This window comes from Notolepis coatsorum (genome assembly GCF_963971535.1).
Source record: "Notolepis coatsorum genome assembly, chromosome: 3".
NCBI lineage: Eukaryota > Metazoa > Chordata > Actinopteri > Aulopiformes > Paralepididae > Notolepis > Notolepis coatsorum.
The window spans coordinates 92,271,118-92,298,034 of record NC_140167.1 but is presented as its reverse complement, the minus strand read 5'-3'; the positions used below and the strand labels follow the sequence as shown (position 1 = coordinate 92,298,034).

Sequence of the window (26,917 nt, the reverse complement as noted above, 5' to 3'; positions counted from 1 at the left end):
AACCTTATGTCGACTGTAGTATTGTATGACCTCGACATAACGTTTACACGTTAACGTTACTCCGTTTCCATTCAGTATTTATAAATGGGCAGCTAAGCTAACGGTCGGAGCTAACTGCTAGCAGTAGCTAACGTTAGCTGGTAGCTGTAACGTTACAACGAATCAGCTGTTGATATTATGCGCCATCAGTAGACAACGTATCATGTATTAAACTAGAGTTAATGGTTTAATGCTTCAGTCACAGTGACGTTGAAAGAGCAGCTGTCACGAACCTCTCATTTCTTTATGGAGATCCGCGCTGGCACTGCTCTAACACCGCTTGCAAATAGCATTGGGGAAGCTTTAGCTTGTCCTTCGTTGTTTACTTCAAACCCGAAGTACCTCCAAACAGCACTTCTGCTGTTTTCTTTATCCACAAGCACAAGTTGCGGAGGCTCTGCATTTGCCATCATCTTCAGCTAAAAGCTCTTGTTTACAAATACAAACTGAAGACGGCACTGTGAGGGGAGGGCTGGACTCGGAGCAGGCGGAACAGCGCGTCAACAACTTGCTGTAGAACACTCGCCAGCTGGTACCGATACTGCAGAAAGTATCGGTATTTCGGGAAATGAGTATCGAAGCCGTTTTAAATATTCAGTATCGATATGTATCGATACTTCGATATTTTTGACAACACTAGTACACACACTGTCCTTTATAAAACTAAATAAACTTAAATAACTATGCAACGTTACAGTACATAGGACTATAGATGGATGGAAATGATAGCTTCTTGCTAAATCTGGTGCACCCATCCATTTGTTTAATACAAATGATTGTCAGTACACACTAGGGCTGAACGATTAATCGTTTTTAAATCGAAATCGCTAAAATAATTTAATCACCTTTTCTTTTTTTTTTTACCAGGAAGTCCCATTGAGATACAAGATCGGTTTGGGAGAGGGAGGTAATGGGTTTTAGATTTGTGTGTTGTGAAGTTCAAGTCAAGTAAAGAGTTTTATTTGTCACGGCATACAAGTATACAATGAAATGCGGGTGGTCTTGCCCGCAACGATGTCCAATACAGTAGTAATAACGTATAATAGAATCCAATAGAACAACATTGTGCAATAAACAAGTAACATTGTGCAATAAACAAGTAACATAGTAGGGCATATCGGTATATGTACATAAGTTATTTACAGAGCATGGAGGACATGCTAGGTCCTTTGGTAGTGCAATACACTGTTAGCTACGGATGAGGCACTGGGTCTTTCTGTACATGCTAATTTATACAATCTCAGGTTATACTATACTATTTTTAAAGTGACCTTTCCTTAGTGGCCGTAAGTGTGGGCGTGTGCAGCATGAGTGTGTGCTTGCTCATGTTAAAGTGGCTGCTAGTGTGTGAGCGTGTACAGTGTGTGTGCTCATGTGTGCTTGTGTGTGGAGAGTTCAGTGTTCAAGGCTCTGATGGCCTGGGGGAAGAAGCTGAGCCGGAGTCTCTCTGTCCTAGTAGCTGGTGTTCGCAGGCGTCTGCCTGACCTCAGCAGCATGAACAGGCTGTTGTTGGGGTGGTGAGGGTCTTTCATTATTCTGCAGGCTCTGGATTTGCACCTCTTGTTGTATAGGACCTGCAGGGGTGGTAGTGCAATACCCGTGGTACGCTCGGCTGAGCGCACCACTCTCTGTAGGGCCTTCTTGTCCTGTGCCGTGCTGTTTCCATACCAGGCAGTGATGTTTCCAGTCAAGATGCTCTCTACAGCTCCGGAGTAGAAGGACTGGAGTATCTTCCCAGATACTCTGAACTAGGGGTGCACCGATGTATCGGTCGGGTATCGGTATCGGCCGATAAGCTTGAATGTGCCGATGGCAGTAGCTGATAAATATCCATCAATTTGTGTCGCGTCAAAAGGCAAAACGCGCCGCGACCTGCACAACGCCGGCCCCGGCCCCCGTTCTTTCAACCTAAAAGTGCACTTTCTTCAACCTCGAAGTAAACAAATCACAGAACGGTAGCCAGTTAGTAGGTATCGACGTGAGCTCCCGGGACGGTAGCTAGTTAGCTAGCACCATCCAGGCATCAACGTGAGCTCCCGGGACGGTAGCTAGTTAGTTAGCACCATCCAGGCATCAACGTGAGCTCCCGGGACGGTAGCTAGTTAGTTAGCACCATCCAGGCATCAACGTGAGCTCCCGGTACGGTAGCTAGTTAGTTAGCACCATCCAGGCATCAACGTGAGCTCCCGGGACGGTAGCTAGTTAGTTAATAACGTTATATAGTTAGTGTTACACGTTCAATATAACATCAGCATATTATTTACCCGAACACAGCAAGTAAGCAAGGTATTAATCCGTTCATAGCTCAGTTCCATTCCGTTGCTCATTCCGTACTCAACTACCCATTCTGCAATCTGTTAATAAAGTTTTCAACCAGACAAATGTATAGAAAGGCTTTGTTTTATTATAACATTTGTTGCAGTAAAATCATTATGTCTCATTTGGTCATGCTGTGGAGCGCTGGTCGGCGGGCCGGGCAGCTAAGGTATTAGCTACGTTAAGTTAGTTGTGCTCTCGAGTCGCAAGCAGATCAATGGCGGCATGCCCGAAAGTAGAAAATGAATAAACGCTTGCCGATTGGTGGTAAGAACAGCAGGAGGTGGGTGCTAGCGGTGTGGCGTAATTGGCCGAATCGACTGTCAATCAAAATGGTTCTATTGCATTGGCTGAGAGCTCTGGTTGAGAGAATAGTATCCATCTGCAGGCCGCCAGACGATACTGGGAGAGGGATAGTGCTACATGGCATGGTGGAATTAATACCATAAACATATTTCTTGATGTTTCCTTTTTTTTAAGTAAGAAAGAGGCCTACAAACATACACATACAAAAAAATACAAATACTTACAAATACTTATATACAAATATACAAATATCGGTATCGGCCGATTGTGTTAGTTGAACAATCGGTATCGGTGGCCAATTTTCATATCGGTGCATCCCTACTCTGAACTGTCTTAGTTTGTTGCACCTCTATATCTAAATGACATTTGACTATCTTCCTGTTGTGTTTACAGGGGACTACATTTCTCAGGCTTCCTCTTGTTTTGTGTGTCCAATCAGTTCAAGGTGGTTGTTAATATATGTTGGGGCTCCTGTTTAAAATCGTGTGGACCATCCCTAGCTGTAGTTGTTTAGCTCTAGCCTCCACTGGTAGCCAGTGGAGTTGTGTAAATTGAGTCCTCCCTATATGGGTTCTGGAGTTTAGGCCTTAATACTACTCTGATTAGTTTGTTCTGTGCTGTTTGGAGTTTATGTTGCAGGGGTTTGTTGATGCTCCAGTACCATGAGCTGATGGCATAGTCGAAATGACACTGGACCAGACATGAGGCAAGGGTTTTTAGGCAGTAAAAGTTAAGAAAATGTTACTTCCTAGTTAGGAACCTTGTTCTGGCGCTTATCTTGCCCAGGACATTTAGGGCCATGTGGGCACCTCATAGAGTCTCATCTAGGATACAACCTAGATATTTTACTGAGGGCTGTGATGTGATGGTTGTGCCTCTGGTGGTTATAACAAGTTTGTCCTCCCTGCTTAGCCTTATTTTTGAACCCATTAATATGGATTCTGTCTTGCCTAGATGCAGTGACAACCTATTGTCTGTTAGCCAGTTCATTATACTAACAATGTTGTCAGCTAGGATGTCCTGTATATGATTCTTGTCTTTGTGCGACACAAGAATGGCTGAATCATCAGCATATAAAAATAACGGGCTGGAGCAGGCAGCTTTCATGTCATTAATGTACAGCAGGAAGAGCAAGGGCCCAAGTACACTGCCCTGAGGGACTCCGCAGGAGATGGGCATGGTCTCAGATAGAACTAGTGAAAGAGTTAACCTTCTGTAGTGTGGTAGTGAAAGAGTTAACCTTCTGTAGTGTGGTAGTGAAAGAGTTAACCTTCTGTAGTGTGGTAGTGAAAGAGTTAATCTTCTGTAGTGTGGTAGTGAAAGAGTTAACCTTCTGTAGTGTGGTAGTGAAAGGGTTAACCTTCTGTAGTGTGGTAGTGAAAGAGTTAACCTTCTGTAGTGTGGTAGTGAAAGGTAGAGCCATATGAAATCCGTTTTATTATTTTCCAAATTCCATTTAATTTTTTCCCAAATTCCATTTTTTCCATTTTAATATTTCAGAATTCTGTATTTTGCTTTTTATTCTCATTTTACCATCAGAAATAGTGTCTAATAAGTGGGAATGAATAAATGTCCACAATTGAATATGATATAACAGTCCATTTAATGTTTTTAAGTGCTGCAACTCAGAAATACAGTTCAATTTTACACAATACTTTTCAAATAATATTGTGACAAAATAAAAATACACTTTCAAGTGTAAACAATAGATACAGCTAGCTACTACTGACATTATCAAAATGACAATGTCAGTAGCCTAGCTATTATATTGTGATGAAATATAGTAATGCATAATTTAGGCACCTTTAGTTTAGTTTATTTCGTTTATAAAGGACAGTGTATAATGACAATCGTTTGCATTAAACAAATGGATGAGTGCACCAGATTTAGCAAGAAGCTATCATTTCCATCTAATATAGTCCTATGTACTGTAACATTTCATAGCTATTTAAGTTTATTTAGATTATAAAGGGCAGTGTATAATGACAATCGTTTGCATTAAACAAATGGATGAGTGCACCAGATTTAGCAAGAAGCTATCATTTCCATCTATAGTCCTATGTACTGTAACATTTCATAGCTAAGTTTATTTAGATTATAAAGGGCAGTGTATAATGACAATCGTTTGCATTAAACAAATGGATGGGTGCACTAGATTTAGCAAGAAGCTATCATGTCCTAACGTTATAGCTATTTAATCACAATAGTGTCGCAAGTGTTTTTGTGGCTCCAGTCCACGGAACGTTGACGGAATTAGCAAAACACCTTATCGCCGGAGGCATAAAAGTCATTCGGATACTGCTCTGCTCTGAATTGAGGGCTTATTGGGGAATTTCGTAGCTTCTTGACGATGTTAACACCGAAGCAGCGAGACGCTTGGAGACTGCTGTGTTGTGTGTAACCCGCTCTAGCGTCCGCCTCCCCGGTCACGTGTGCACCAAATGTTCCACCCAAAAACGGAATTTCAGTCCAGATTAGGCCAAATTCTGCAATATTCCACGTTTTGCAGTTGATTCCATTTTTATTGGTTAATTCCGCGATTCCGTGAACGCGGATTTCATATGGCTCTAGTGAAAGGGTTAACCTTCTGTAGTGTGGTAGTGAAAGAGTTAACCTTCTGTAGTGTGGTAGTGAAAGGGTTAACCTTCTGTAGTGTGATAATAATAATAACATTTTATATAGCGCCTTTTAAGGGACCCAAGGTCGCTTTACATAGGGGGGGGGATAACAAAGTAACTGACAGTGGACAGACGCAACATATACGTATATATTAGAGCTGGGCATAGATACATTTTTTTTATCTATATGCAATCCTGGAATTAATCTAGATTAAAATGGCTCAAAAAAAATCTGCCTAAGGCATTCAAAATATGTGTGTTCTACCCAAATAGTGACCAGAAGTAAGTCCTTACTTTTTCTTTCCTCCTTACGTTTCTCAGGCCAGGTGGCCCATTACACCATGAGCCCATCTCCCGTTTCCAAAATGCATTACAGACTGTTTGAAAAAGCTGTTTTGCTATGATAATTGGTAATGAAATATCAAAATAATGTTCAATAAGATGTACTTGTGTTTAATAAATCGTTTTATTCACACAAATAAATATTATCAGTACAGAACAGTACAGTATCGCATTTCAAACTTGAGAGAGAGAGAATAGCCTCTGAGTTTGTGCAGTTCTCCCTTCATCTCTCAGACAGCAGCAACAGAGGTGGTGAGGTGGAGCAACAGAGACACCAAGTGGTGACAGAAGGGAACAGCAGCAGACTGAATTACAGTACAACGGAGGTTAACAGAATGAGAAAAAAATATGCCGCTGAAGTGCTCTTGAGCAAGGCACTTAACCCCCAACTGCTCCAGTGGAGTTGCTCAGTGGCCAATGGTGTCAGACTGTGGTTGTACTGGGCAGCTCCCAGGTATGAATGGAACTGTGTGACTGTGAAGCAGGGCGTAGCTGAAAAAGAGCATCTGTGCTCGGCGAACCTACCCTGGGTAAATAAAGGTTAAAAGCCAACCTTCACGTTGTATTTTTGTTCAATAAACAATGTGGACTAGGCCAACGGTGACTTTCATGAAGAAGGGGGAAAAAAGTATTGAAATTGACCCAGTTTTAGTGTTTTTATCAAACATTTTGTCTGCCCAACACAATCACCACGCACGCGGATATTTTAATCAATGGTTCATAACGTGTGTGTGTAATCGAAATGATCTCGTCACAACAGGTGCAGGGCACCAGGGGGCTCACCAGGGGGCGCTGAGAGTCACACACAGCTAGTGGCAGGCACTGCAGGCAGAGAGCCTTGCTACCATAGATATATGCTTGCTACTACTAGCCGAATGAAAATGTATCTGTTTCACCTAACACTATTGCTCCGTGATCCATTCATCTCTAAAGCTAACCACTATTTGTAAAAGCCACAACCACGTTACCATATTTGTAATAATGTAAATCATTGTGTCGTTGTACACATATTGTGTTTATAACGTTAGTAGCTAACATAGCTTAGCTTGGTAGCTATTGTGCTAACAACATATCCCGACATCCGGCTCGCTGGCCGGCATGAACGGCCGACCCAAAATGGTTCTCTCCTCTCTGTACACCCCGTCCCCGCGGGTGCCCTGCCGGGGGGCCCGTGGACGCGACAATGGGGGCGGCCTGTAGGGTGCTCGAGCCCGTAAAGGCTAGTGGTACACGATAGCTATGGGCTAACTGACGCTGCGGGCTCGGACACCCTACGGCCGCCGCTGTTGTCGCGTCCACGGGCTCCTCCGCAGGATGCCCGCGAGGACGGGGGCACACAGAGAGGAGAGAACCATAGGCTAACGTCAGTGTAGTGGTCCCGACTGTAGCAGGGACGGCGGAGCTATAGGCTAACTGTGATGCACAGAGTGGGCCACCATTGATCTAGTACTATGACCCGGACGGGCAAGGCATTTCCTGAAGTGACGTCACGGCCGTGCTAGCGTCTGATAAGCTTTTAGATTCGGCTCATTAATATGCACCTGTAGTGACGTCGGCGTTTGATAAGCTTTTTTGATTCGCGCGTGCATGTTATTTGTGCATGGACCTTTTTAACTCTTTCAGAGTGGCATTTCCGGTGTCAAATGGAAAAAAAGAAATAATGAAATTATATACCAATGATGTAAACTACCCATAATTGATCAGTAGGGTTTAACCTGGAGGTTGGGCTTTAAACAAAAACAAAACAAAACAAATGGCTTGACTCAATCAGTCTCTATTTCTCCTTCTTCCACCAGTCACCAAGGCAGACCAGCTTGTTCACATTGTCTGGTGACAAACTAGCTCTCCTCTTCTGCACAATATGGCCCGATAAAGAGAACAGTCTCTCGCATGGGACAGTTGAGGCAGGGCTCCCCAAGTACTTCAGGGCAATGTGGGCCAGTTTACGGTCTGACCACCACTTCAGTGGACACTGATCCAAGCTGGCACTTGGCTCTACCTTGTACCTCTCAGGGCTGTACGCTGCGATGAGATTATCGCGAATTGCCCCTTTAATTGGCCGTTGCGATTGGTAAATAATATTTGGGGGCGGGCTTGCGAGTAGTGATTTCAAGCCTTGCATTCGCATTTCACTCCTAAATTATCCAAGGCTGAGCACTCACTCTGATAGACTGGCTGACTGTCTGATTTAGCTATGAAGAAAAGTAAAGTTTCTTCATAGCTCATTTCTTCATAGAAAGTCACAGGCACCTGGAATCGCGTGCCTGTGACTTTCAATTCCCTTATCGCTGCCAGGTTTTCCCGACCGTTATAACGTTAGCATGTTATCATGTAGCTAATGGCAGACTATTTGATTCCTTAAGGCAAGCCAAGGGCTCGAAATTGCATGGGTTTTGGTTATATACTCCCGAAATGCTCCCGCTGTTTGGCTACTTCTATGTGCAGTGAAAACTACTCGAAATGCTTTAGAACCTAGTCATTGATTTAGTTCAGGGTTAGCCGCGGAGCTAACGTGAGCTAACGCTAGCTAATCAAGCTCACAGAGAGAGATAAACAGCTGACAGCAGGTAGTACAGGTACAAATACAATAAAACAAGGGGTGGGGGCTGTTGTGTAAACCTTGTACTCTTTAGTTCACATAATAGACGGAATGTTTGTTTACTAGTCTGTATCTATGGTCTGTACTCTGTAAGCCAGGAAGTACCATGGTGCAACATACAAATGTGTCCGTGTAGCAACACAAGCCAATACCTTACAGGGGCCCGGGGAGGGAGCTCTCTGTGTACAGGTATATCCAGAGTTAAGAGATTTGATAATTGCTGGGTCACCTCTTTCCAGAATATCTTAACTGGTGGGCAGTCCCAGTACATGTGCATAAATGTCCCCTCGTCCCCATTTGTACATAAAGAGCATTTGGAGTCTTGTATAAGACCCATTTTTTTCAGTCTTATAGGAGTCAAGTATGTCCTGTGAATATAGTTAAGATTGATTTGTTGATGGTCCGGGTTCCTTGATGCGAGTCGAACATTTGCCCAGGCTTCTTGCCAATCAAAATCTTTTTCTAGGTCTGGTATATCCCTCCTCCAGACAGAGTCTAGGTGGAGGGTTTCATATGAGGACGTTAGTAATTGATGATAAAAATCTGAAACAAAACCTCTTGATGTCTCTCTTTCATAGAAGAATTTGTGGTATCTGTGGTGTTCAATTGGTTTCGTTAATGGAACACCTTGAGTCTTCAAACATAACAATAACTGTAAGTAAAAAGATGTGTGGACTTGGTGAGATTAAATTTCTTCTGTATTTCTTCATAACTACAGAAACCCTGTTTGTTAAAAACATCCCCTAATGAGTGTATGCCTTGCTTTTCCCATATAGGGAATCTTATAGGTCGTTTTCCAATCAAGAGTGCATTGTTATTGAATAAGGGAGTATGATTGTGCCATTTATGTGGGTTAGGATATTTTTTTTGTGTTTCACGCCATATCCGGATCGTATGAGTAATTATGGGGCCAAATTTCCGTTCACAATGCTTGATTGGTAGTTTAGTGTATGCTATGTCCTTCAGTCTATGTGGGGCTACTATGTTTTCTTCTAATTTTCTCCAGGATACTAATGCTTGGGGATCAAACCATGTTGTCAATGGTCTTAATGTGTACGCCTTAAAATAGTGGAAAAAATCTGGAAATGCCATGCCACCGTCTGCTTTATTTCTCTGTGCGGTGGATCTTTTTATACGTGGTGGTTTGTTATTCCAAATAAATTTGTATGTGGAGGAGTGTAATCTTTTCCAGTAACCCTCTGGAGGGGGTAACGGTAGCATTGAACTGAAGAAGTTGATTCTAGGTAGTACGTCCATCTTAACTATTGATATCCGTGCCTGTACTGAGTTTTTAAGTTTTGCCCACCTATCAAGGTCGTCTTTGATTTTGTTTTGGATTTGTGTAATTGTGCTTCACCGTTTGTCTTATGGTGGGGAATATTTCCACTCCCAAGCATCTAAAATGTTTTACCATAGGTATCTCTCCTGGGAGGGTTATATCTTTTTTTGCAGGGGTGTTAAGTGGAAGGAAAGCCGACTTCGGCCAATTTATCTTGAATCCCGATAAATCTCCAAGTTCTCAATCAACTTGAGCAGATGAGGCAGTGTGGTGTTGGGGTTTTGCATGAACAGTATTACGTCGTCCGCATATAAACTAATTTTATGTTGTGTGCCCTTGATTACGATTGGTTGTATGGATTGGGATTGTCTTATATATTGTGCTAAAGGTTCTAATGATAGATCGAATAGTCCGGGACTAAGAGGGCAACCCTGTCTAGCTGAGCGTGATACCGGAAATATTCCGGAGGTGATTATACCTGTAGTAATCATGGCCGATGGGTCTTTGTATACTACTTTAATCATATCAATGAAACCTTTACCTAACCCCATCTTCTCTAATACTGCCCATAGATAAGACCATTCCAGCCTGTCAAAAGCTTTCATTGCATCCAGGGACAGCATCGCCTTAGGTATGGTGTCGTCCTTGTCGGCATCTAGTACGTGCAGTATTCGTCTTATGTTATCAGTGATCAGGCGGCCTCTTATGAAGCCAGTTTGGTCCGGATGAACTAAAGACGTTGTATGCTTTTGTAATCTGATGGCTAATACCTTAGAGTACAGTTTGATATCGGTTCCGAGTAGGGCTGGGCGATATGGCCTAAATATGATATCACGATATTTTCTGACCTTTCGGCGATACACATCACGATGTTTTTCTTTTTTACCCCAAACAATTCATTATGAGGCTTACCAAGACAGTATTTGAGTTTGCAAGCTAACATTAAAGACAAAATAAAATACCCATGCATTTAGAATTTTTATATTAGATTTAGATTATTAGATTATATATTGCATATGAGATATTATATGATTTAGATATGAAATATGATGAATTGAAAATGGGGGACCCTGATGTAAACAAGACTAAAGTCTTTCTCTGGTCTGCATCCCCTTAACAATTGTATGTATTGAGCTGTACTGTACCCATTCTGCAATATGTTAAAGTTTTAAATCAATCAATCAATAAATAGCATTTTAGCATTTTTATGAAACTACTGTATATATGTATGTCTCTAAATGTTTTGATGAATTGAAAATGGAGGACCCTTATGTAAAAAAGCCGAAAGTCTTTTTCTGGTCTTCATCCTCCTGTACTGTATTGTACCCATTCTGCAACCTTTTAATACAGTTTTCATTCATTCATTCTGACGGAAACATAATCATTTTGATTGACAGTCGAGTCTGCCAATGACGTCACACCGCTTGCACCCGCCCTGCTGTTCTTAGCACCAATCGGCAAGCGTTATGACTTCCTGAATGTCCCGTGTGCTGAAGTGAACACTGAACATCAACAAAGCTACTAACGTTAGCTCCCCGCGGCCGTCGAGTAGGAGACCAGTGCTTCACAGGATGCTAAATGAGGCATAATGATTTTACTACAACGAATGTTATAATAAAAGCCTTTCCATACATCTGTCTGATTGAAAACTTTATTAACAGACCGCGGAATGGGCATATCTCAGCACAGGCTGAGATATGAACGAGTAACGTGTGGACAGATTGACGCGACACAATCCTCTTGGGCAAAACATCACGATATCCACGATACGTTGAAAAAGTGTATCGTTAATGAACTGTACCCGATATTTATATAATATCGTCATATCGCCCAGCCCTAGTTCCGAGGAGGCTTAAGGGTCTGTAACTACCGCACTCGGTGGGGTCTTTGTCTTTTTTGAGAAGGACTGTTATGGGTGCAATATTGTCGTTTTTATGGAAGTTCCCCTCCTTGACTGAGTATAAGATCATATTTAATAATAAGGGTCCAATTATGTCCCAACAAGAAAGGTACATTTCTGGTGGGATACCGTCTCTTCCAGGAGCCTTACCACTTTGCATTTCGGATATGGCCTTCTTGAGTTCCTCTAGTGTGATCGGTGTTTCTAACTGTTTAGCGTCATCCTCTGAAAGTTTAGGGAGAATAATTTGATTAAGATATGTGTCCATTTTGTTTTGATCGAAGGTCGTTTCTGATTTATATAAGTCGGAGTAGAATTCTTTGAATGTATCGTGTATTTTTTCAGGGTCTGTTTCAAGTACTTGTGCTCTAATGGTAGTTATATCTGCAAATTTTGCATTAATTCTTAATCGCATGGCTAATAGGTGACTAGGTTTAGAACCTTGGGAGTACTGCTGTTGTCTTGTGCTACGTATTTGTATTTCCGATTGTTGTCTGTATATGGCATTGATCTCTTTTTTTAGTACCTTAACTTGATTTTCTAGTTGAGTTGTTGTATTTTAAAGAATTAAATAGCGTTGAGTAAAGCGTTTCCAGTTCAGCCAGTTTTGTGCATCGATTCTTGCGCATTTTGGAGGAAAAGCTATCAGTGAAATCCTTGATCATTCCCTTTACCGACATCCATATTATTCTGGGGTCTTGCACCGAGTTTGCATTCTCCCGTAGGAATACTATAAAAGCTTCTTTGAGTTGTGTAATGAATTCCTTGTTATTAAGCAGCATCGAGTTAAATCGCCATCTTGGGGCTCGGGAAGATAGTATACCAAATGTTCCTTTTAGGAGTAAATAACAGTGATCTGATAGTGCATTGGGTATCATTTCCACATCATAGTTATCAAATAGTCTCGGGGATGCAAAGACATAATCTATTCTGGATAATGTGTTATGTCTCGCAGATCGACAAGAGTACTTTCGGGTTGTGGGATTAAGTGATCGCCATAAGTCATTTACACCTGTAATCTTCGACCAATCCTTTAATGCATTAGATGAATTCTTTTGTTCGCTGGAAAAGGCGAGGTAAGATTTGTCCATCCTTGGATTCCAAATGGCATTAAAATCCGCACCTATTATAAATGAGTAATCGGGAAGATCTAACATTGCATTGGTTAGTGTAGTGAAGAAACCCTCTTCGTACAAATTTGGGGCATATACCGCTGCCAACGCTATTTTCCTGTTCTTGTGTACAATCATAACTATAGTTATACGACCATCTGCATCAGACCATACTCCCTTTAATTCCATATTCAACTTACGTCTAACGACTATGGCTACACCTCGAGTTCTCGTACCAAAAGAAGAGTGACTAATATTATGATATGTGTTGTCCGCTAACGTATCTATGTCTTTCTCTAGAATGTGCGTTTCACTTAGCAGAGCAACGTCCACCTGTTCTTTTTTCATCAGTGTGAGCACGCTTTTGCGTTTGTGTTGGTTATTTATTCCCCCAGTGTTCCATATCATTATATTCAAACTAGCCATAATCAGGGCCGCCTCAGGGGGTGTGCGAGCAGTGCGGTCGCACAGGGCCTCGCGGGAGGGGGGCCTCGCAAAAAAAAAATAAAAAATTATTAATTTTTTTTATTTTTTTTTATTTTTTTTTTTATTTTTTTGCGAGGCCCCCCTTCCCGCGAGGCCCGCTTATATGCTTATATATTTCACATTAGACACGTTTGTAGAATGTGTCTGACTTGTTCCTGGGTCCTGCAGACATACTCACTATTGGAGCTCAGCTGGGGTTCTGCAGCAGCAGGCAGGTTTCAACGAAGGGAGTGGTTTTACTTACGTCATGTGTAGACAGTAGTACGCCCGCCGGCGCCGCGTGAGTCGAGATGCTTCCAGCGTGAGTCAGCTGCGTTTGACTATTTCATTTTCAGCGTGCAGCTTTTGACTATGCTTAGTCAAAGACGAAGACGAAGAAAGAGGTCGGTCATTATCATCATTATCAGTCGGTCGGTCGGTCACCAAGGAACGTTGACGAAAGGCCTCTCGCTAGCGGGACAAATGGCCGGAGCCATGATGTCGGCTATTAGCTAGCTTAGCTAAATGCTAACTAGCGTTAGCTAAGCTATCCAGAGGAGCGAGGCGAGGCGAGTGGATGTCTTTTCAAAAGAAGGAGAAGATAACTTGTGAGCAGATAAATCTGTTAGGCAGCAATACGCCGAAAGGTGTCCAGTCTGCCGGAAAGTACTCGAAGAAGAAGAAGAAGAAATTACACCGTGGGGCCAAGAAAGTCTCCTTCCACGTTGATACTGCGTTATGGTGAGTGACCGTGAGTCAACCTATGATTATATACCCGCCGTGGATCTGACATCTCTCTTTCTCTCTCTCTCTGGAGCCAAACTGGTCGACTAGCTAATACTACTAGTAGCTAACGCTAACGGTGTGTGCCTGGTGGTGAGAGCACCTGGCTGTATGCATGTATACCATGACAAGGCAGCGAGAGGCCTTTCGTCAACGTGGAGACCTGTGTTGCGGCCTTTCGCCCTGCGCCCTCGTGCAGGTAACTAAGATTAATGAAAATGTCATGACATTACCCCACTCTTCCTTCCTTCCCCTCCCGAATGTTTTGTTAATAACGATGTTTTTTTCCAGGCAAAACATATGCTACTTCACAACATTTGGAGATACGACATGTGCTGTGTGTGAATGGTGTAGCTTGTGTAGCTTGGGTAGCGTTGGGCCATTGGCCAAAGCTGTGTGTGGCCTGGTGTCTCACAGTACCTGGCTAGCCTATTTAGCTGATGTCGGCCATTGGCTCCTTGCTTTGGTTTCTCTGGTATACCCTGCTCTTCTTGTTGGATTTAAGTGTTGATCTTTGTCCTTTTGAATCTGTCATACATGCTCTAGTCTCTCTCTAACACACACACACATGACAAACACATGTTCTCTCTCTCTCTCTCTCTCTTTCTAACACACACAGTCTGCCTATGGCGGCCTTTCTCGATGGCTAGGCTGTGCTCAAGGATCTTCAGTCACAGTGCTCAGGTATTCTGCCACTGTGTACTCTCTGTTTAGGGCCAAATAGCATTTCAATTTCTTTCCAATGTGTCTCTCTCTCTCTCTCTCTCTCTCTCTCTCTCTTTTGATCTTTGTCCTTTTGAATCTGTCATACATGCTCTAGTCTCTCTCTAACACACACACACATGACAAACACATGTTCTCTCTCTCTCTCTCTCTGTACACTGTATATTGACTGTAGAACGGGAGCTCTCTCTCGCTCTCTCTTTTGCTATATGTTGACTGTATCATGCCCCGCCTCGGGCAGCGCTATTATTTAAGAATATGTTGACTGTATATATAAAAAAATAAAAAAAAATATATATATATATATATATATAATTTTTTTTTTTTTTTTTTTTTTACCTTTGGGGGGGGGGGGGGGGGGGGGGGGGCTCGCGTTAAATCTCGCACAGGGCCTCGCATTTCTCCCAGGCGGCCCTGGCCATAATCTATACATGTTGTTGTGTGGTTATTGGTAATGCTTCTGGAGTGCGAGGCAACAATAGATATACATCCAACTAGTGAGGTCCCGTTGAGAGCCAAGCTTAAAAATATACATATATACAAATAAAAATCCCCTTTCCCCCCCTCCCATCGAGAGTCGTACAGGATTGTGTCCCATAGACACATCCTACACTTATTTCTCCCTCCCTTAGGCCACCGGATTACCCAAATTGAGTTTTGTAATCCTATTCTTCCTATGCTAATTGCCATAGGATCTAAAACGTTCATTCTAATTCGATAGAATGTCGCTTTTGGTCTTGCGCCTTCCCATTAATGTACTAACAATAGTTTGAAAAATTTAAAATATACCTTCATTAATATATTCATTTGAACCTTCTACTAACTTATGTAGGAAACATCAGAAAAAAGGAAAAGAGTGGAGATAAACACTAACACCTTAAAATGAGAAAAAATAACAATGAAAGATAAAAAATAAAAAAGGAGTGAGAACTAGAGCTGCCGCGGTATTGATATTTTCCTTACCGCACGAATTTGCGCAATATTTCCTACCGCCGCGGTAATTACCGCACAGTGCGCACAAAAAAAAAAAATAAGTTTGAATGCATTTTTTTTTTTTTTAGTAGTCTACTCTTATAGCCTGCCTCTAGTCTAATGGCGCTTTTCCACTGCATATTACCTACTCGACCCGCTTTAGGCACCTGGTACTTCGTTCCTTTTCCACTGCAGCCAGGTACTACTCCGTTTGGGGAATGGGGATGCAGGCGGGGCCGCTCGCTTGTGTACACTGAAAGCTCCGTGGGCATAGATGTCCGAGGGCTTGCAGCAAGCCAGAGTTTAACACAGTTTCAATCAATCAATCAATAACAACATTAACCAGACTCTCGTTGCGTCTATTCTGCCAAAGCTAACGTTACCTCATTGTGTATTCTACCAAGCAAACCCGGGTTTAACGTTGTTACATCTCGTGTATATCGGCTGACTGTAGTATTAGGCTAATCACAACAACAAACTTAACACATCAGCGATCTTGTTGTGACACTAAACTCTCCGCTCGGTGGTAAATTGGGTTGATGTCGGTTTTGTTTCATCAATAAATAAGGCAGAATACACAGTGAATCCATTCTTTTTTGTTTATTGCACTTGGTTCTGTCGCAAACAAATCCTGAATGAAATGCATCCTTAGCGAGGCAGTAAAGATGGCGGCGCGGCGTTCTGTTTTCGTTCAGAGGCTACAAAGTGTGACGCGTCGAGTAGGGGGTATCTGCAGAGCCGCAGAGCCAGGCTGGACCAATAGGGTCGCTTGGAACCGAGTAGGGTATATCTGCAGAGCCGCAAGCCAACTTTATTATTATGATAAAAAACAGCGGTGACGCCGCGGTATTCAGCCTAACTCTGCGGTGAGCGTGATGCAACAGCGATACCGCGGTAATGCGGTTATCGCGGCAGCTCTAGTGAGAACTAAAATAAAACTCATCAGAGAAAAACAGATGGAATAAAATTGAGTAAAGAGAAACAGACTTTTAGAGCTACATTGTGCAAATCTCTAAATCAGTGGAGTAATTATTTAAAATATTAGAATAACCTTGTTGTGCTTATACATTTAGATGTGGCTAATGTCTTTTTATTTTTAATTTTTTTTAAAGCCTTATTAAAGCCTTATTAACCTTCAGTCCTTGAATCATATGCTTATTCACACCGGATGTTAGTGTTAAATTTACAGGCCTTCGTTGAAGGGGTGCATTATATTCTAGAAGGTTGTAGAATACTAGTAAATATTTAAACACTGCTGTATGATCCAGAATGATCTTCCTACCCAGGGGTCATGACCTTCTAGTATTTTCCGGGATATTCCTTTGTGTCCCTGAGCAGTCAAGAAAGGAGCCCAGAATGTTCCAGAATATTCATAATGTCAATGTTGGATTATTGTCTCCACAGAGACCAGAAGACTGTGAATATAATGCCTTACGAGCCATATTAAACATCTTGTGCCTTATTGTTGCCAGCGTGCATATCATCTGTTACTTTTGTTGAGCCGTGGTAAAGTCATTCTAATAAAATTACTAAAATACAAAGAAATAGAGAGATGAGTAAGCTTATCTGATTCGAGCCAGTGTTGCGTCCTGCCCGGGGGGACCTGATCCATGTAGCTTCATGTAATCTTCGGCGGCTTTAGGCGTGCGTATTACCTGTCTAATACCGTCTTTTCCCATGATCGATAATAGTGCCGGGTAGTTAAGAATTGGCCTGTGACCACTCTTGAACATTCTCTGCATCACATCCTTGTAGGGGAAACGCTGAGCGATGGCCTCCTTACATAGATCTTCATAGATAGCTATTGAATTTTCACCATATTTCAGTTTCCCCCTTTGATTGCGCGCTGCTCTAATGATGGCGTCTCTTATTACCGTCTTACGCAGGGTAACAATGATAACTCTCGGACCGTTACCTCTTTGGCCTCGTGTACCGACTCTGTAACATTGGTCCACTGTCGGCGCTGTGGGAAGGTTGTTATTACCTAAAATATCTACTAACACTGTTGGAAAGCTGTCGTCTGTGCATTTGACTGATTCATCCAGTCCCACGATGCGGATATTATTTCGCCTGTAGTAACGTTGGGTCTCGAGCTGCCTCTCCATTGCTTTCTCTTCGACTTCTTGTATTTTCTTCCGACATTCCTCCTTCACCTGTTTTATCTCCGCCGATAATTCTGTTAATCCATCGTTGAGGTTCTTCTCGTTCACTTGGACCCTCTGTGTAATTTCTATCACCGTATTCTCCACTGCCTTGATTCGCCCGGCCTGTACAACGGCTGCTTCCATAACCAGTTCGAATTTAGCATCGATGTGTGCTTTGAATTCCTCGATAGCGACCATCTGTTCCTTCATCAGGATAGTCAGAGAGTTGAAGTCGGGATGTGAAATTGCACTGCTTGTGTCAAATGATGTTGTGGGTGCAATGATGGACCCGATGAGTTTGTTGGAGATTATCTTCTCAAATTCCCCTGCTTTATCTTTTACGGTATTTTTACACGTCGTTACCATTGTGTCGTCAACTGCTGTCTCCCTCTCGGGGCCAGTCGTCGTCTGTCCCGGTATATTCTCTACTATAGTCCCCCCATCGGGGCTAGTCTCCAACGGTACCGCTGCTGCGTCTGCTGTGCCCCTCGAACGCGTCAAAATCTGCGCCGTTGGAGAGTTTTTCTTTCCACTCTTTTTCTTATCATTAGTATCATGTTGAGTCTTTCTGTCTTTTGATATAGTTAGTAACCCTAACCCTAACCCTTGTAGCTCTGCCAGGGCCCTGGCGGTGTTTGCTTGTGGAGGGATATATACAGCAGTCATGATGACCGCAGTAAACTCTCGGGGAAGGTGGAACGGGCGGCATAGAATGGAGAGATGTTCCATGTCCGGGGAGCATGACCGGGAGAGTACCTGCACCTCCTTGGGGTTAACCCAACCGTTGTTGGTAATGAGGCAGACACCCCCGCCGACGCTCTTGCCGGAGGCTGCCGGAACAGGAGGGGGGAGAACCCTGTCATAACGGCTCCGCCTGACCCCTGTAGAGGCCGGCGCCTCTGTAGGGAAAACCTTACTGGATAGGTGGCGAGGGGGTCTCATGGGCCTTACTCGGAAGTGGGGGCAAGGTAGGGGGTCGCCCCCAACAGGTTTGCTCAAGTCCACCTGAGCCGGTTTAAGGTGGTCTATGGAAATGTGTTCCAGCCCATGTCCACGACAAAGTACTTGTCTTCCGCCTCCTGGACACGGAACGGACCGTCGTATGGAGGTTGCAAGGGGTCCCGATGGGCATCGTGACGGATGAAAACATATTCCGCTGACCGCAGACTTGTAGGGACGTGCGACCGGGGGAGGCCATGCTGTGAGGTGGGGACCGGTGTGAAGACCTTAGCCTTCTCCAGAAGTGCCGTCCGCTGCTGGGCTGCAGACCAGGGGGCAGTAATGTTAGGGATGAAATCCCCTGGCACCCGCAGAGGCTGACCCTAAACCAGCTCGGCAGAGGAGGTCTGAAGGTCTTCCTTGGGGGCCGTCCTGAGACCAAGCATGACCCATGGGAGCCGGTCGACCCAGCCGCTGTCAGTAAGGCTGGCCCGAAGTGCTGCTTTCATTGAGCGGTGAAAGCGCTCGCATAACCCATTGGCCTGCGGGTGGTATGACGTAGTCCGGTGTAGCTTCACGCCCAGGCTCTTGGCGACTGTGTTCCAGAGCTCGGACGTGAACTGTGGGCCCCGGTCTGAAGACAGGTCGGCTGGAGTGCCAAACCGGGCGACCCAGGTTCCAATAAAGGCCCTGGCCACCTCGGCGGACGTCGTAGCTGACAGTGGAACTGCCTCTGGCCAACGGGTCAACGTGGTCGAACCTCCTTTCAGGTACAGGGAAGTGCTGCAGGGGGGCCTTGGTGTGACGGTACGCTTTAGCACGCTGGCACTCCACACAGGAGTCAGCCCAGTCTCTCACATCTTTCCTAAGCCCAGGCCAGACAAACTTGGCGGACACTAGTCTCTGCGTAGGTTTCTTTCTCGGGTGGGAGAGGCCGTGGACAGCGCCATAAACACGCCGCCTCCACCCTGTGGGAACGATGGGGCGGGGCTGCCGCATAGAGACATCACACAGGAGTGTGGTGCCAGCGCTGTCAAAAACCACATCCTCTAACCACAGGCTTGAGGTGGCTGACCTGAAATCTCACACTTCAGGGTTGGTAGCCTGGTCCGCCGTCATACCGGTGTAATCCAGCCCCAAGTACTCGGAATTCTCCCTTATTTGTGTGTGTGCGTTTGAAAAGATCAGATGAAGTCAGACGAGTATATTATATTGTACTGAGGGTGGACAGATAATGTTGATATTTAAACATAAAAAATACAATACATAATCATGCAACATAAAACAATTGCAGGAACGGTTTGGGAGGGGAAGGGGTTTTAGGTTGCGTGTTGTGAATTCCAAAAAAATTTACTTAAAGTTTAAAGCTCAATATATCAAAACGTGGCACTTTATAGTGAACTGAACAGGAGGTCTATTTGTATTAAAAACAAATGGTTTTTAATTTAAATGTCTGGAAGAGCTAAATAATTTTTTTTTAATTATATTTTCGTTACCTTTATTGAGTTGATCTAAATGTTACTGATTGTGTTAAATGGGCTTATGATATCGTCTCATATCGATTGCAGGCACCTGCATTGTATTGTATCGTGGCAGATATCGGCAAATATCGTATCGTTGTCCAAAGAATCTATATCGTATCGTATATCTATAAGGAGTAGGGATGGGAATCGAAAACCTAATTGGCCGATGCCTGGAACCGTGTGGCTCCCGTGACTTTCGATTCCATTATCGCTGCCAGGTTTTTCCTACAGTTGCGCAATGACGTTAGCATGTAGCCATGGCAGACTCTATTTGATTCATTAAGGGCTCGAAATTGCCTGGGTTTTGGTAATATGCTCTCGAAATGCTCCCGCTGTTTGGCTACTTCTATGTGCAGTGAAAACTACTTGAATGCTTTAGAACCTAGTCATTGATTTAGTTCGGGGTGAGCTAAAATGAGCCGCGTAGCTAACGCTATTTAATCAAGCTCTCAGAGAGAGATAAACAGCTGACAGCGGATAGTACAGGTACAAATACAATAAAACAGCGGGTGGGGGCTGTTGTGTAAACCTTGTACTCTTTAGTTCACATATAATAAGAGACGTAGTGTTTGTTTACAAGTCTGTAATCTGTAAGACAGGAACAGGAAGTTCCGTGGTACAACATACAAATGTGTCTGTGTAGCAACACAAGCCAATACCTTACAGGACAGGGGCCCGGGGAGGGAGCTCTGTGTGTGTGTGTGAGACAGAAGTCAGAGGAATAACGACCTGTTATTCAATAGATTAAATTAGTTTAAGAATAAAAAAATAAATACATTTTAAGAGAATCTCAAATACATTATTTTATTTAAATGTTTTATTTTTTACAGTTTTTGTATTTTTCTGACATGGTAAATGGCTGCTTTTTTATATAGCGCTTTTATCCAAAGCGCTTTACAATTTGTTCCTTACATTTTACCCAATCACTCACACATTCACACAACGACGGCGGAGGCAACCATGCAATGTGCCAACCTGCTCATCGGGAGCAGTTAGGGGTTAAGTGTCTTGCTCAAGGACACATCGACACGCTGCCCGGGAGGAGTGGGAATCGAACCGGGAACCTCTGGATTGCCAGACGACTGCTCTACCTCCCGAGCCACTGTCGCCCCTGACATGGGGGCTCAACAATAAATGACAATCAGAAATGTCAAGTTGCATGTTGTTATTCTAACCAGCTTAGTTCTGTTGCATTTCCAATTGATCTATTTAAATTATAAATTGAGCAGGTATCGATAAGGGAATCGATAAAGAATCGAATCGATAAGCAGAATCTATAATGGAATCGTATCGATAAAATCCTATCAATTCCCATCCCTAATAAGGAGACTGCAGTCAAAGTAGTGCATAAGAAATATTTAATAAAATAATTACCATGGATGAAATGAAGAATAAACTAAAGTAACGACAGACAAGGACACATACTACACAGACAGGATCAGCACCTCACACAGGGGAGAACAGGACAGTTATACAGGAGGGGATGACTAGACAAGACACACCTGGGTTGATTACAAATGGATACACCTGGGAGGGAAACAATAAGGACTACAAGACCAGGACAGGAAACTACAACTAGACATAACACATCACACACTGGGAACACCTGATCAGGGTACAGACACACCCCACACATAACACTTGTGCTACAAGATTTTGGCCTGTGCTACAAGATTTTGGCCTGTGCTACAAAACTATCAACCTCTGTAGCACCAGTGCTATGTGCAAAAAAAGTTAACGTACAGCCCTGCGCAGGTGGGACATGTGCTCAGCCTTAGAGGCGCTGGCTATGAGGATATCATCCAAGTATACAAAAATAAAATCTAAGTCTCGTAGCACAGAGTCCATAAGGCGCCTGAACGTCTGTGCAGCGTTTTTGAGGCCGAATGGCATGCGCAGAAACTCAAATAGTCCAAATGGAGTTATGACTGCTGTTTTGGGGACGTCCAGCGGTTGGACGGGCACCTGATGATACCCACGCACAAGGTCCACCTTGGAAAACATTAATTTCCCTGAAAGGTGGGCAGAAAAGTCCTGAATGTGCGGGACTGGGTACCGGTCCGGCGTCGTAGCATCATTGAGCCGGCGGTAATCCCCACACGTGCGCCACCCCCCTCCCGGCTTGGGGACAATGTGGAGGGGGGAGGCCCATGGGCTGTCGGAGTGACGGACAATGCCGAGGCGTTCCATGTTCTCGAACTCTGCCTTGGCAATGCTGAGCTTGACCGGGTCGAGGCGCCGAGCCCGGGCATAGACCGGAGGGCCGGTTGTGGCGTTATGATGCTCCACTCCATGCTTGGCTGTAGATGATGAGAACGTGGGCCACGTGAGGCCCGGGAACTCGGCGAGAAGGTGTTGAAACTCATCTGTGGCGGAGAGCATGCTAGAGAGTCTGATGGAGTCTGCACCTCCAAGAGCACCAGCATAAGAGCAGAATGTAATGGCACCAATTAAGCAGCAATTTTTAACATCCACTAACCGTCCATAATCACACAAAAAATCTGCGCCTAGAAGGGGGACGGCTACATTAGCGGTGATAAAGTCCCAGCCAAACCGTTGGCCACTAAAACACATTTCGACATACCTGGTGCCTGCGGATGGGGGTGCCGTTGGCGGCCTCCATGGGGGGGCCGTGTCCCCCGGATAGGATGTCCACTCTAGAAGCCGGCAAGACGCTCCTCTGCGCGCCCGTGTCGCACATGAAACGCCGCCCGGAGATGGTGTCCTGGACAAACAGTAGCCTGCCAGCCTGACCGACACTCATGGCCACTAACGAGCGCCGGCCCGGGCATTTCCCGGCCCACTGAAGCTGCACGGCGAGCGTCACTGCTTGGCTTTAGGTCCAAACCGTGCATGATAAAAACACAGCCCCGCGTCACGCTGCTGGCGAGGGCCTGTCGCTGCGGCGGTGATATTCCAGTCTCCCCGCGGTGAAACAAAGGCTTGGGTTGGGAAAACTGCCGCTGCACAGTGCTGTTGACCAGCCAAAAAAAAACGTATCGGCCTCCTTGGCCAGAGCGCGGCAATCGTCTATAATAGTGGTGTTGGCCAGAGCGGCCCGAACCGGAGAAGGCAGCTGCCGCAGGAAAAGTTGCATGAAAAGGAAATCAGGCTTGTGCTTCCCCAATAAATCCAGCATCCTATCCATGAGCTCCGATGGCTTGCTATCACCGAGCCCTTGCAAAGAAAACAACCGGCTGGCCCGCTCGGTATCGGAAATGTCTTTAATAGATGAGACTTGATCGTCTCATATTTATCCCGAGTCGGAGGGTTCTTGAGGAGGCTCACCACTCTGCTGGCTGTCGAACTTCCCAGGGCTGACACCACGTAATAATATCTTGTGGTATCCGAGGTAATCTCCCGCAGCTCGAACTGTGCCTCCGTTTGTGCAAACCATGCCGAGGCTGACGACTCCCAGAAATCGAATTTCAGCAAAACTGCATCTCGTAGTAACCAAACATTTTATCAATGAAAACCCACCTGGGCGTCTTCTCTCAGCCCAACCACAAAACGAACCTCCTTAAAGTGACAGTGCCCCATCAACGCATCAAAACAATACAATGGTGAATTATGTCTATAGAACCCACTACAACAATGTCATATTGCAGGTAACTGCCTTGTTTTATCTCTATTTTATTAATGTTGGCCAGTTTTCAATAACTGCCCTTGGAGCAGATTCACATTTAAATCACAACAACTAAATTTGGAGGATAAAACATTTTTAGAACTTGAGAAATACAAACTGAACGAATGCAAAACACACACACAATCTGAACTCTTCATTGGTGTACTTCTCTCTTCTCCAGGTACAATTGCTGCATTGCTCCCCAACAACAAGCAAAGATATGAACGAGTCAAGGCCTCACTGCTGTGACCAGTGTGGAAAGAGATTCAGTCAGTCTGGAGAGTTAAAGACACACCAGCGCATTCATACAGGAGAGAAGCCTTACTACTGTGACCAATGTGGAACACGCTTCAGTCGGTCTGGACACTTAAAGACACATCAGCGCATTCATACAGGAGAGAAGCCTTATAACTGTGACCAGTGTGAGAAGAGCTTCAGTCAGTCTGGAGACTTAGTGAGACACCAGCGCATTCATACAGGAGAAAAGTGTTACTACTGTCACCAGTGTGAGAAGAGCTTCAGGACCTCTGGAGACTTGAAGAAACACCATCTCATTCATACAGGAGAGAAGCCCCACCACTGTGACCAGTGTGAGAAGAGCTTCAGTAGATATGACAGCTTAAAGACACATCAGCGCATTCATACAGGAGAGAAGCCCTATAACTGTGACCAGTGTGGAACATGCTTCAGTACCTCTGGACACTTAAAGACACATCAGCATATTCATACAGGAGAGAAGCCCTATAACTGTGATCAATGTGGAACACGCTTCAGTCAATCTGGAGACTTAAAGACACATCAGCGCATTCATACAGGAGAGAAGCCCTATAACTGTGACCAGTGTGAGAAGAGCTTCAGGACCTCTGGAAACTTGAAGAAACACAAGCGCATTCATACAGGAGAGAAGTGTTACTACTGTGACCAGTGTGAGAAGAGCTTCAGTAGATATGACAGCTTAAAGGTTCACCGGCGCATTCATACAGGAGAGAAGCGCCACCACTGTGACCAGTGTGAGAAGAGCTTCAGTGCCTCTGCAGTCTTAGAGAGACACCAGCGCATTCATACAGGAGAGAAGTGTTACTACTGTCACCAGTGTGAGAAGAGCTTCAGTAGATATGACAACTTAAAGGTTCACCAGCGCATTCATACAGGAGAGAAGCCTTAAAGACTGGAGGAAACATTTAATTTAATTCAATTTAAAGACACACCGGCACATTCATACAGGAGAGAAACGCTCCCCAGTGAATTCATACAGGAGAGAAACCCTACCACTGTGACCATCATGGGATGAGCTTCAGACAATCTCAAGATTTAAAGAAGCACCTATATATTACAGTATATTTATTCAGTTGTCAAACCCTAAAATTGTGTAGAAATCTGCTTAAAAACTCAACATACTTGACAACACATTCATCCTGGACAGCAATCCAACTAATGTGATCTGCATCAGAAGAACTTCTGACACTCATCTTCAAACACCAGTTTGATGGTTTAAATAGAGCCCTTCTCTCTAGTCCTCTCTTCCAATAGTTGTCTTTCTTCACACACATAGGGCCCAAGGGGTGCTTGAGCATCTGCCCTTTTTCCCTCAGAGTCAAACAATGCCCCTTTCTGTCTGGTGGTAATGGTATTTTATTTGCATGTTATACTTCTATACCGAGTACTGTTATACTGAGTACTGTTAAACTGAGTACTGTTAAACTGAGTACTGTTAAACTGAGTACTGTTATACTGAATACTGTTATACTGAGTACTGCTATACTGAGTACTGTTATACTGCTATACTGAGTACTGTTATACTGTACTGTTATACTGTACTGTTATACTGAGTACTGTTAAACTGAGTACTGTTATACTGTACTGTTATACTGAATACTGTTATACTGAGTACTGTTATACTGAGTACTCTTATACTGCTATACTGAGTACTGTTATACTGAGTACTGTTATACTGAATACTGTTATACTGAGTACTGTTATACTGAGTACTGTTATACTGAGTACTGTTATTTAATTTAGTTTATTTTCTATTTAAATTCTATCATGTGCTAAATATAGATGCAACAATGCATTTTAAAGTTTTGAAAGATTGCGTCCCTCCCTCCTATTATTTGACATATGTAAGCTTTGCAACAGGACTCAGTAGGAAATACTGCCTGTGGTTTAGGAGGGGTGGCTCCTAGGTAGAGCAGGGCAGGACGCAGAAATAGACAATATCTCCTCCTGTGTATGAAGATTATCATTTAAATATCTATTTAAAATAGTTCTTGTTATACCCGACATCGCTGCGAATGAGGGCAATCTGAACTTTTTTCTAGTTAAAATAAAGGTTTGAAATTAAATGAATTAGGGGTAATCAATGGTATTCAATACAGTGTGAAATAAGCAAAAAACAAGATTTTACATGCAGCATGTGTGAAAGGGTCTTTAGTGTGTTTACATTGCATACTGTATTTTGTCATAGCCTGCACCCTCATACATTATAAGACCAGTGTTTGTGAAGTGTTGGTGTTGTGTGTTATTGATTGTTTTAAGCAATCAGAGAGAGAGAGGCTTTGATGTGTCCTTTATTTTTGGTTGAGCACCAAGGTTGAGATGTGAAACATTGGAAAAGCATATTACTGTTCCACTGGCTTTTCCTGTTGATATAATTTATATATATAATAGTTTATTATGCCACAAATGTCTTAGTTATACAGTGGTCTGTCACAGAGTTAAAATGTTTTCACTATCAATATATTAAATTAGCAAATTTTTTTGTTTCTGGCCCGCCATAATGTGGCCCGAGACCAAACTTAATTGCTGACCCCTGGTCTAGGAGGTAATTATGTAAGAGATCATCTGACCCCTGGTCTAGGAGGTCATTCTGTAAGAGATCATCTGGCCCCTGGTCTAGGAGGTCATTCTGTAAGAGATCATCTGACCCCTGGTCTAGGAGGTCATTCTGTAAGAGATGCTGACGCCTGGTCTAGGAGGTAAGAGATGATCAGAAAGTTGATTGGATACAGTGCGTTCAAGTAATTTAGAAAGGAAGGAGAGAAGAGAGACAGGATGATAGTTATCCATGACGGTGGGGTTCATGGTTGTTTTTTTTATGAGCGGTGTGACTGGCTTGTTTCAGGGAGGTGGGAACCAGACCGTACCAAAGTAGTGCCAGACCGAATCACCCACGTCATTAGTTTAACCATTTATTATAATGCAGAATAAATGCCAATGGTAATAGTTATTCTTG

The 26,917-nt window shown here is 43.7% G+C and overlaps 1 protein-coding gene across 1 annotated transcript in view; it reads left to right on the top strand.

The window, feature by feature from the left end:
- LOC311225003 (uncharacterized protein) overlaps positions 1-25,979 on the top strand; it is a 34,684-nt gene extending 8,705 nt beyond the window's left edge. Inside the window, exon 2 of the mRNA XM_084310192.1 lies at positions 23,867-25,979. Coding sequence (XP_084166318.1) covers positions 23,867-24,850 — 984 coding nt within the window. The 3' untranslated portion in view covers positions 24,851-25,979. The remainder of the gene's footprint in view (positions 1-23,866) is intronic.
- Positions 25,980-26,917: the final 938 nt, after the last annotated feature.